Source organism: Doryrhamphus excisus, linkage group LG2, assembly GCF_037039965.1.
Source record: "Doryrhamphus excisus strain RoL-2023G ecotype Guam linkage group LG2, RoL_Dexc_Guam_v1.1, whole genome shotgun sequence".
Lineage (NCBI taxonomy): Eukaryota > Metazoa > Chordata > Actinopteri > Syngnathiformes > Syngnathidae > Doryrhamphus > Doryrhamphus excisus.
The window spans coordinates 27,888,937-27,899,601 of record NC_136358.1 but is presented as its reverse complement, the minus strand read 5'-3'; the positions used below and the strand labels follow the sequence as shown (position 1 = coordinate 27,899,601).

Here is a 10,665-nt window from a genome sequence, read left to right as displayed (position 1 = left end):
ACCAAAGAGGCGGGTGTTATTCAGCCCTTTCAGCCAATCGGAGCTCACCATTCGAGTGACGCTTCCTCCCATCAGCTGTTATTGTTTTGCTGTATGAACAGTGGAAGTTAATGCCATAATAACAGTAACGGCGTTGTTTTGACAAACGGAACTGACTTTGTGTGTGATTGTTATCGTCGCTCGTCCGCGGTGAATATTTAAAGATCGTTCGCTCGGTTCTGCATATGCGTATCATCCGGTGGCCAGTCAGTCCGGACGTTCCTCTCCCAGAGTGAGGACTGTGAGCGTGGCGTTTGGAGGAGGGGAAGCGGGGCCCGGCTGGGATCGACCCGAGCCCAAGGCCTCTGAGGTCGGCCAGCGAGAGGACAGGAAACTGGCGGCACAGATGGATTCCCAGGACGAAGTGGACGGCGGCCCTGAGATGCTCCGAGGCTTTATTTGTGCCTCGTTTAACCAGGACACCACGTAAGCAACCTGAGGGCCTTCCTTGCCTTGCATGAACCCAATCTTCTTGAGGCACCTGACTTTGAGGTGTCCATTTTATTTGGTTTAAGGTTCAAGCGTGCTAAACAGTCTTGATGCAGGCTCATCTTGGGTCCGTTGCACATTGAACTAGTTGACTGCTTTGAAGAGTTGTGTTCACCTGATTCTACTTAAGGTTTCCTGGTGTTCCTCCTTAAATTAACATCTTCCTTGTAGTGGTTTTAAAACTAAACACACCTTGTCAGCTATTTTATTTTCACTGCAAGCCTTTCAGACGCAGGCAGTACTGGTGCTGTAATTTTCTGCCATATTGTGTCAGGGATGAGCTGGAACCTATCCCAGCTTTTGGGATGTAGGAGGAAGCTGGAGCACCCGGAAGAGAGCCCACGCACACACAGTTGCTCAAACCCTCAATCACTCAAACAACAATCGAACCACTTGTACACCATGCGGCCTTTTACACAACTAAATGACACAAAATGAATAGCATCTTACAGGATACATGCATGTGGTCTGCTCTGTATGCATTGTAAACATTTGTGTGTGTGTTTAGTTCCCTGTCAGTGGGTACCAAGACTGGCTACCGTCTCTTCTCTGTCACTGCTGTAGACAAACTGGACTGCATCCACGAAGGAGGTGAGAAAAGGCCAACGTCATTCACTTCCTGTTTAAGCATGACAAAAACTCTATTCACAGATATTGTATATACCAAAAATAGTACTGTATAGCCACCATTTTCCTCTCCTTTACAACCCAGTGGAATGCCCTGACGTGTGCATTGTGGAGCGGCTGTTCTCCAGCAGCCTGGTGGTGGTGGTGAGCCAATCCATGCCGCGGCGAATGAACGTCTATCACTTTAAGAAAGGTACTGAGATTTGCAACTACAGCTACACCAACAACATCCTCTCCGTCAGACTCAACAGACAGGTAAGAACAGGAATTTGTGTGATGTATGAATAAGCTATTTATTTCTACTCAATGTTTGTTTACCTATACTTCCCTGTCAGCGACTGGTGGTGTGCTTGGAGGAGTCCATTTATATCCACAACATCAAAGATATGAAGCTACTCAAGACCTTGCTCAACACCCCCACCAACCCTGCAGGTACGGGTTGAAGCCCCTCGATACTCAATACCGATGCACAACCCAACCTGAAAGGTTTGATTCTCCTACTTTCACAGGTCTCTGTGCCCTGTCTGTCAACCACGGCAACTCCTATTTGGCGTACCCCGGCAGCGCTACTATAGGAGAGATCACGGTGTATGACGCAAACAACCTGGTGAGGGCCTTCGCGGCTGATTTGGAGTCATTAGTGGTTTCGTGCTGACGTCGTTATCGTTTTAGAGCACTGTGACGCTCATCCAGGCCCACGCCAGTCCCCTGGCGGCACTCACCTTCAACGCCTCTGGCACCAAACTGGCCAGCGCTTCAAAGAAGGTCAGTCTTCTGCAGCTTCTTCCTCGACAGTTGTTTCACCAGATTTGGCCTCCTTCCACAGGGCACAGTTATCAGGGTGTTCAGCGTTCCTGAAGGGCAGAGGATGTTTGAATTCCGACGAGGAATGAAGAGGTTAGCCATCACAGTTGTTCAACCTGTAACCGCACAGGCGACTAAAGTCCAAAACATGAGCTTTTTTGCAGCAGTTTAGAAGCGCACTGCATCAGAGTGAGAGGTGTTTTCTGACATTTAAGCTGCTTTATTTAGCTTCCACACGAGGTACAACATCAAAAACACCTACACACTACTACAAACGCACGTTGTATCCGGTGCCCTCGTAGGATAGATCGAAACCTGCATAAATTGGACACTTTTCTGTGGCGGTTGAAAGTGAATAACGTATCATTTGTCTTCATTTTTGTGTGTGTCAGATATGTTAGTATTAGTTCGCTGTCCTTCAGCGCTGATGCCCAGTTCCTGTGTGCCTCCAGCAACACTGAGACGGTTCATATCTTCAAACTGGAGCAACACAGCCCCAGGTAAAGAACCCCCCCCACACACACAGAATCACAACTGAGGTTCAACGCTTAGCTTCGAACGGCTCCTTTAAAACAATTGTGTAGGCGTACATTTAAATGTTAGTTAATGCTACATATTTTCCATGAAACTTTTTATCTAAATGTGTCTATTTTTAAACTCCATTGTATTGTACATCCCTGACATTTCAGCAACCATATTACTGCATTGTATCTTCTCAAGGGACAATACAAGTTACTTAAATACTAAACTTATATACTTTAGAAAAGTTATATACTTTAGAGGTGCACGTCGGTCGAGTGGTTAGCGCGTAGACCTCGCAGCTAGGAGACTCGAGTTCAATCCCACCCTCGGCCATCTCTGTGTGGAGTTTGCGTGGGTTTTCTCCGGGTACTCCGGTTTCCTCCCACATTCCAAAAACATGCTAGGTTAATTGGCCACTCCAAATTGTCCATAGGTATGAATGTGAGTGTGAATGGTTGTTTGTCTATATGTGCCCTGTGATTGGCTGGCCACCAGTCCAGCTGGGATAGGCTCCAGCACCTTCCGCAACACTTGAATATATGAATATACTTTAGAATAGTCAGTTCTCATCCTATATCGTAGTATAGATTTACTGTCTGCTGAACACATAATCATTATTGTCTAAATAGATGGTAACTTAGGTGAGTAGAGTACAGTAATGTACAGTACAATATGTTCCAAGGCCCTCCAGCGAATGGCGAAAACTTAAAATGGACGTAAATCCTAAAACCACTCGGCATACATTACACAGTATTGTACTTACGAAACGTGCACTTACACATTACATATTGTCAAAGCATCTTCCATTCCGGGATAAGCGACATAGAAAATGGATGGCTCATCCGTGACCAACTTGGGTTCTGTAGCAGGACAAAGATGCAAAAAACCACACCAGCAAGTCCACCTCTGAATGGCTGAAAAGCAAAATGAAGACTTTGGAGATACATTTAAGTATGACAAACATGGAAGGGGATTAAGGGGGTATACCGCTATACAAGCTATACACTGACCACTCTAAAGTATATCATGTCTTTGTCATTCCTTAAGAAGATACTGCACCAAACATGGCTGCTCACTTTTGTATTTAAAACAAGTCACATATGCACCTTTCCATTAAATGTCTTTTAGTCAAGAGGAGGAGTCTCCCACATGGTCTGCGTATGTGGGCAAAATGTTCACAGCCGCCAGCACCTACCTGCCGGCTCAGGTGTCCGACATGATGCATCAGGACAGAGCCTTCGCCACCGTGCGGCTCAACATATTTGGCCTGAAGAACATTTGTGCCCTGGCTACGTAAGGCAGACAAAGATACTTCTACTGGGTACGTACATTTGCATATACTTTTGTTTTTTTTGGTCGTCAGGATTCAGAAGCTGCCTCGCCTGCTGGTGGCGTCATCGGACGGGTATCTTTACATCTATAATGTGGATCCACAGGATGGAGGTGAATGCACGCTGGTCCAAAAACACAGGTATGCACAAAATGGCTCGCACTTCAGTCTGTTTACTGCCCCTATGTGATATTTTACCTGGTACACTTTGTAGTTAAAGGGGAGGTTGAAAGGAAGTTGCCACAGTCTTCTGTCTTGGTTCCTGCAGGTTGTTTGATGGCAGCGAGGAGCAAGGGGAACAGAAGGAAGAGGTGATATCAGGGGATGTTGCCAACCAACCGGTCAGCCAATCATACGCTGCCACTGTGGCTCTCCCCTCAAGCCTGCCCACCTCAACCACACTCTTGGGTGAGTTTTCCCAGAATTCCATAGAAATCTTTTGCATGTTTTTTAGTACGACATAAAAATGGATGAATGCTGGGTATACTAGTCAAAGTATTCTCTCCCGCCTGCCTTCAACCTCCAGGATACTCGGAGGATGGAGGAGCCCAGAAGGGGGAGGTCATCCCAGAGCATGAGTTTGCGGAGGGCCCCGTGTGTCTGGATGATGAAAATGAATTTCCTCCAGTCAGCAACTAGATTAACTGTCAAAGCCCCGCCCACCTCCTTCCACGGCTAAGTCCCTTCCCCCCCTCCACCCACACATACCCCTGCAGGTCGAGGGTCATATCCTACCAGAATGTTACATCCTGGTCTTTCTGGATTCTGTGTAGTTCTATAACACTAACAAAGAGTGCAAAGTTCACTCATTAAGAAAACTTAATGAAGACGATGACGAGTGATGTTGCTTCGTTCTCACAGGAGCAAACCGCAAGTTTGTCTGCATTATGAAGCAGCATTTTTTTGTTGCTTTTCACCCTGGTACGTCGCCATGGTAACTTGTGTCGTAGACTTAACCTGCGACTGAGTTGATTACACTTAAGAGATAACCAATCAAAACATAACACAAGCCCTGCTTATTGACCAGATCAACATTCCCAAAAGAACCGGCGGACCTTTTTGTCACATTTGCTTATGTATTAGAGTATTAGAGCCACACACGGAAACGCAAGAAGTCATAGATTCACGAGAATAAAGTCGTAAATAAATTACACGCAAATGTCATAGAAATCAAATTAAAAGTCATATTAAAAATAGATGTAATTTGACAATAAAATGTCTATATTGTGAGAATCATAATCATTTTACTAAAAACAAACTTTTATGAAGTAATATTTAACTGAGATTGCAAGAAAAAAGTCATAATTTTAAGTGAAAATTGTAAGAATTTTACAAGAAAAAATTTGATAGGAATAAAGTGGTAACATTGAGAGAATACTATCATTTTCTGATAGCAATGTTGTGATATTGCTCGGTGGGAAATAATTGTTAATTTCATGAGAAAAAAGTTCTAATATTGTGCAGGTAAAGTACTCATTCTACCGGGAAAAAATAATATAGAGACAATTGCAAGAATTATCTAATAATTTTATGAGAATAAAGTAATATTTAAGGAGAATATTTAAGCATACACTATAGAACAAGTTATATTTTAGGGTTCCCATTACATTACGACACTTATAATTGTTAGTCCTTGAAGTGTGGCCTTAATACTTAATACTATAATGTAATTATGTACAATACGTTAGACTTGGAGTTGTGACCAAATTGACCATAAAGTAAAGAAGGCACATTATAAAAGATTAAAAAAAAAAGCTCCATACTGTCATCCAGTAGACATGCATGCTTGTCTACCAATGCTCATTCATTAGCAGGCCCATGCTACACCCTACAGCACAAAGGGGGGAACGTTAGGGTAGCTTTTTGTGTGATCCTGCTGAAAAGAAACCAAAGGAAGTGTGCATGTGAATATCTCCTCCGTGGAGGTCATTACATCTAATCTCAAAATAAGATGTCTTGTTTTTTTTTTTATATTTCTACGCAAAAGGCTCCTTGCAATGAGTTCACTTGTTCAAATTTGTCGTGAGGGCATTTTTTTTAAAAATGAACTTTTAGTTGCCATCACCTCCAAATGAGACTATTCCACTTTTCTGTGACTTGAGGGTGCAGCTAAGAGTAATTCTGTTAGCGGTAAAGGCAACTTACATGCTCGCCAATGGAAGATGAGTGAAGGAGCTAATGCATAAATGTGAATCTCTTGTCCTTGAATTTCAGCGATACCTTGAGACTATTTACGACCTGATGCTGAATATGTTAAATCGTGTTTATTTTTACTATGGTGGAAAAGTATTAACGCAAACTGACATTGCATAACTATATTTTGAAGATTTGTTTTTATTACTGTGTGCAGTGTGTATATAACATGTAATACAATAATTATGCCAAAAGGTGGCGCTGTTAGTACACCTTACACTACACTACCATACTGACAATGAAGAATCACTAAAGTTGTTTCAGAATTGATTCACAGGTTTCCCTGAGTTTTTTTTGTACCATTATTGTTATAAAATATACAGTATATTTGTTGTTTCAGGGGCAAATTAGTTTTTTGTCTTCAACTCACAAACTGCTACACAAATATTTTCTCTTTGCCTCATTGATCTGACAAACAACCGCCTCTCTCTGACCTTATGTTGGCTTCTCTTTGATTTGTGTGCACACCCCACACGCCCCCATTGCATATGCCTCACACAGGTCAGCCCTGTGTGAGGCAACGGCAAACAGGCCTCATCGAGTGGCAGCAAGGCACCGCCGAGTCATTTGTCGAGTAGTCTGCTGCGGACACTGACTGGTCGGTGGCGATGTCCCATAATAACTCCTCCCTCCACAGGGAAACCCTCTCTGCTAACACCTGGTATTCGCGAGTCCCGACTTTTAAGGGTGTTTCCTCAGCCTTGTCGTTCTCCAGATCAAATATTAATGGTGGGTTATGGAGCTCCTGTGTTCCCGTGTCGGCGCTACACGCCTGAGCTGCGCCTAAAGAGCACACAAGAGTTTTTAGGTTACAGATAACCTCACACATGCTACGCAAAGAACCGCTTGTATTCTAAATTTGAAGAAAATGTGCCCAAATGTGGTGCATCTTGGGTCCATGTTACATGCAGATGTCCCTAACACATACATACATATTACATATATGTAATCCCCAAATTTAAAGCAGTGATGTGAATATCACACCACTCCCGTCATACATCTGCTTGCGGACAAACAAAACAGCCAACATTCTGGTTCTGCATCGTTGCCCCGGTCTGGGCAAGACAAGTTCAACATGTAGTCCCTGTGCTGACAAACGGAAATGCTATCACGGACCTGTTGTGCAAGCTACCTGTCATGTAGAAAGCTTTGTACGTCCCAGCCCTCACTGCCTGCAAGTCACCAAAACGCCCTGCACCACCACTATTTGGGTGGAAGAGGACCTAGAGGGAAAGAAACACAGGAAAATAAATAATGCTGGCTCTCAATTTAAATATGCCTTATAATTTGGACTTACTGCGGTCCAAATAGACACACTATGGTAACACAAAAACAGGAGTCATGATATTCATTCATTCATTTTCTACCGCTTATTATCCTATCGAAGGGGGTGCTGGAGCCTATCCCAGCTGTCTATGGGCGAGAGGCGGGGTACACCCTGAACTGGTGGCCAGCCAATCACAGGGCACATATAGACAAACAACCATTGGAGTGATGATACAAGTCATTTAAAATAGACTGTAATGCTGGTTAGTACATCACACCTATTCAATCAATAAAGCCTGGTTTAAACAAACAGTGGCATTAATAGCTGTGGCCAGCATCGCACGTATTAAGATTAAGATTAAAATTAAGATTAAGATATGCCTTTATTCGTCCCTCAGTGGGGAAATTTGCACTGCAGAGCAGCAAGAGTACAGAATCAGTTAAGCAGTACAAAAACACACAATATAGAAAAATAAACAATATAAACAACCCAAGTATTAACAAAATCAACAGTTTTTCCCAGAGTTCTATACAATACAGTATGTAGATAATATGAAACGAGATGATATATATGATCACTGAGATCTTGCTAGTGAGTTAATATGAGGCATTATGGAAATACTTCACATAGAACTTAGTATATTGCATTTAGAGCCCTTAATATTGCACAGTGAGTGGAGTCTGGAGTAACTATACTGAATGTAAAAAACAAAGTATTGCACCGATGTACATAGTGGTGTAGAAGTCTATTGGGAGCAGTGCTGGTTGTACAGCCAGACAGCTACAGGAAGAAAGGACCTGCAATATCGCTGCTTCACACACTTGGGGTGAAGCAGTCTATCTTATATATATCTATATATCTATCTTTGCATGCGCATTAAAATGTTGGCTGCGCTACGCTTGTTCAAACACGACCATGTGGTCAAAGACGGCGATGGCAAGCTTTGGTACCTTGTGACCAGTCTGTTCACCATGCAGGAGGACCCCAGTGGCATCAATCCCATCATAACGCCTGTCTGACGGTGGCGTCACCCCTGCCAGGGATAAAAGTGTTGGGAAGATATCCATACCACTGAGAGAAAGAAAGAGGATCATTTATGTTCTACTAATACTTAGGAAGTATGTATGGAAAGTAAATACACGGATTGTCATAGTAGTATCTGTGTGTCGCAGTTTTAACACATCCCGACATGATTACCATTGTAGTGTTTTGAAGTATCAACATAGTATCAGGGGAATTTACTACTACCTTAGCATACCTAAGCAGGGCGGAGCTGGTGGAGTTTGCAGGGATCACACCGGGCCAGTAGGCCACAGTTGGGACCCGATGTCCTCCTTCCCAGGTGGTTTTCTTAGCTGAGCCCCCACCTCAACATGGAAGAATGAGACGCACCAAAGTCATGTTACACTTCAGCTCACCATTATTGCATATTCCTGTTGGTTATATGTGACCTCAAGGGTATGGCTGGTAAATTACAGTTCTTCTCTTTAGGCATTGGGGCAGCAAGTTACCAGGGAAATTGTGTTGCATGACCATTGAAATTACATTTCCCCTTTTCTCTTTGTGTCTGGTGTCTATTTGTAACTCAAACTGCAGTAACTCCACTCTGAACTGTACTACTTCTTACCCTGATGAAAGGGTGCCAAGTGGTGTTTGTTTTGGTACTTTTCAAACAAAAACAATAGCATACACATAAACACTTCCTGTACTGCTGGCTAGAAAAGTGTTTTTTTTATAATGTATGACATGACGTATACCTCTTTTTGTCTGCCACTTTCCCTTGAATGGACCTGTACTTCCTGCATACTGGCACTTCTGGTCCCAAGGACCATTGTCACCTAAATGTGCACACCATGGGGATTGATGTCCACAATCAGGATGTAAACAAAGACATCATGAGTCACAAACAGAGTAAGAGATTTACCAGTGAACCATATGAGAGTATCCGTAGTCTGTGAAGCGCTCCGGATCGCCCCCACAAAGTCGTCCATTTCTCTCAGGCTAGCTGCATACACTCGGCGGTCGGGTGGGGAATGGTCGGTGGTGGTGGGTGTTTCGGGAGAAAGGGGTGGCGCCAAAGGTACATGCATGTGAGCTAATGCTATGTATAAAAAATAAGGCTGGCCTCGTTCTCTGCAATGACATGAAAACAATCATCATGCTTTCCATTCATAAAAAATGTCAGTCTGTGATGTTGAGGTGTACCTATTGCTGCAATACCATATATTTGTACAGTATAGTAGTAGTTTATGCTGGCTCGATATAAGCTTCCAAATGAGTGGCGTTGTCAACACATGACCTGATAAGTCAGCCACCGTCGTCGTCCACATGACCCTCAACCATAGCATGTTTCCTCGCACACAGACAGCTGCAAACAGCATAATTCACCCTCCCCCCTACCCTCCTCCACACATACACACACATTGTGTGACAAGAGTCAAGAGTACATGGAAGAATTTCACTTTCCACATCTTTGTAGCGGCATTGTCGTACCTCATGTCGTTCATAATCCTGAGTGCAGCAGATCGGTACTGTGCCGTGAGCATCCATAGGTTCAGGGGCTGCTCCACGATGCTGTCGTTTTCCATCAGGGGAAGGCCCACTTTGGAAAAACAGTCCACGTTTCCACTCCTCATTGATCTACATCATACAGAACATCATAAATGCTCCAATTAATGAATTCAACTAACCTCTAATCCTTAGCTAATCTTCAATAGTTGTATGCGGGTATGCGGTGTACAAAATAACTGCCAAAGTCTCTCAATAGCATAACATAATTAAAATTGGCAATAACCACTGTGGCTGTAGGCACAATGTATTGTAATTATTAATGTAATTGTTACATTATTGCGGTACTGTGATGAGAAAATGAATCTTGGATAAGGTTTGGTCTTTTCTGGATTGAGGATTTATTCCTGGATATTTGGCGCAAAAGGACACAAAAACCTGACATTGAGTGGCTCTGATATTAACTGTAATGGCAATCCTATAAAAAATGCTTTGCAGTGAAAATCATTAGTGATGTGCTGTTTTCAAAATATGCACACAGTTTCTGCTACACAGATAATACTAAAAAAGTACAAGAACTTTGGAAATACAATAACCCATCACAGGCGTTAATTAGCATAAAAAGCTCCTTAAACGCCTACTGTTTTGCTTCCAACAATTACTCCACGTTAGTTATTTTGTGATATGTATATAAAAAAAAATCATGTGGTGTCCAATCATCATGACTGTTATCGTGATGACATGACTGCTTGAGGTTATAGTTGCCACTATTTCTGACACTTGTTAACTTAACATTGTGCAGTTGTTGTTTTTTTTTGATGATTTTTATGATGCAGTGGTGATGGTGAATGAACACTGCAAAAAAATAAGCAGGTTTTGAATGCAT

At 42.9% G+C, this 10,665-nt stretch overlaps 2 protein-coding genes across 5 annotated transcripts in view; one reads left to right on the top strand and one right to left on the bottom strand.

Annotated features, from left to right (window-relative positions):
• Window positions 1-41: 41 nt before the first annotated feature.
• Window positions 42-6,272, top strand: LOC131109336 (WD repeat domain phosphoinositide-interacting protein 1-like). Its single transcript, XM_058061244.2, has 12 exons — window positions 42-465; window positions 1,037-1,119; window positions 1,241-1,410; window positions 1,491-1,587; window positions 1,665-1,762; window positions 1,828-1,920; window positions 1,982-2,052; window positions 2,352-2,459; window positions 3,610-3,774; window positions 3,845-3,952; window positions 4,080-4,219; window positions 4,338-6,272. The coding sequence occupies exons 1-12, from the start codon at window positions 386-388 to the stop codon at window positions 4,448-4,450; spliced, it is 1,326 nt and encodes a 441-aa protein (XP_057917227.2). The 5' UTR covers window positions 42-385; the 3' UTR covers window positions 4,451-6,272.
• Window positions 3,823-10,665, bottom strand: part of arsg (arylsulfatase G) — a 19,047-nt gene continuing 12,204 nt past the window's right edge. For 3 of the 4 annotated variants that reach the window (XM_078789053.1, XM_078789054.1, XM_078789052.1), the window contains 8 exons: window positions 9,765-9,911; window positions 9,196-9,404; window positions 9,029-9,109; window positions 8,530-8,638; window positions 8,222-8,342; window positions 7,137-7,227; window positions 4,010-6,787; window positions 3,823-3,898 (listed from right to left, as the gene is read on the bottom strand). In XM_078789053.1, coding sequence (XP_078645179.1) covers window positions 6,507-6,787; window positions 7,137-7,227; window positions 8,222-8,342; window positions 8,530-8,638; window positions 9,029-9,109; window positions 9,196-9,404; window positions 9,765-9,911 — 1,039 coding nt within the window. In that variant the 3' untranslated portion in view covers window positions 3,823-3,898; window positions 4,010-6,506. The remainder of the gene's footprint in view (window positions 3,899-4,009; window positions 6,788-7,136; window positions 7,228-8,221; window positions 8,343-8,529; window positions 8,639-9,028; window positions 9,110-9,195; window positions 9,405-9,764; window positions 9,912-10,665) is intronic. The other variant, XM_078789055.1, reaches the window with a different exon arrangement.

Bases quoted from the DNA above. Each gene is read 5' to 3' on its own strand.
- LOC131109336 (XM_058061244.2), top strand. From the start codon at position 386: ATGGATTCCCAGGACGAAGTGGACGGCGGCCCTGAGATGCTCCGAGGC. The intron at 2,460-3,609 runs GTAAAGAACCCC...AATGTCTTTTAG, and splicing joins CTGGAGCAACACAGCCCCAG to TCAAGAGGAGGAGTCTCCCA. The intron at 3,775-3,844 runs GTAAGGCAGACA...TTTGGTCGTCAG, and splicing joins AACATTTGTGCCCTGGCTAC to GATTCAGAAGCTGCCTCGCC.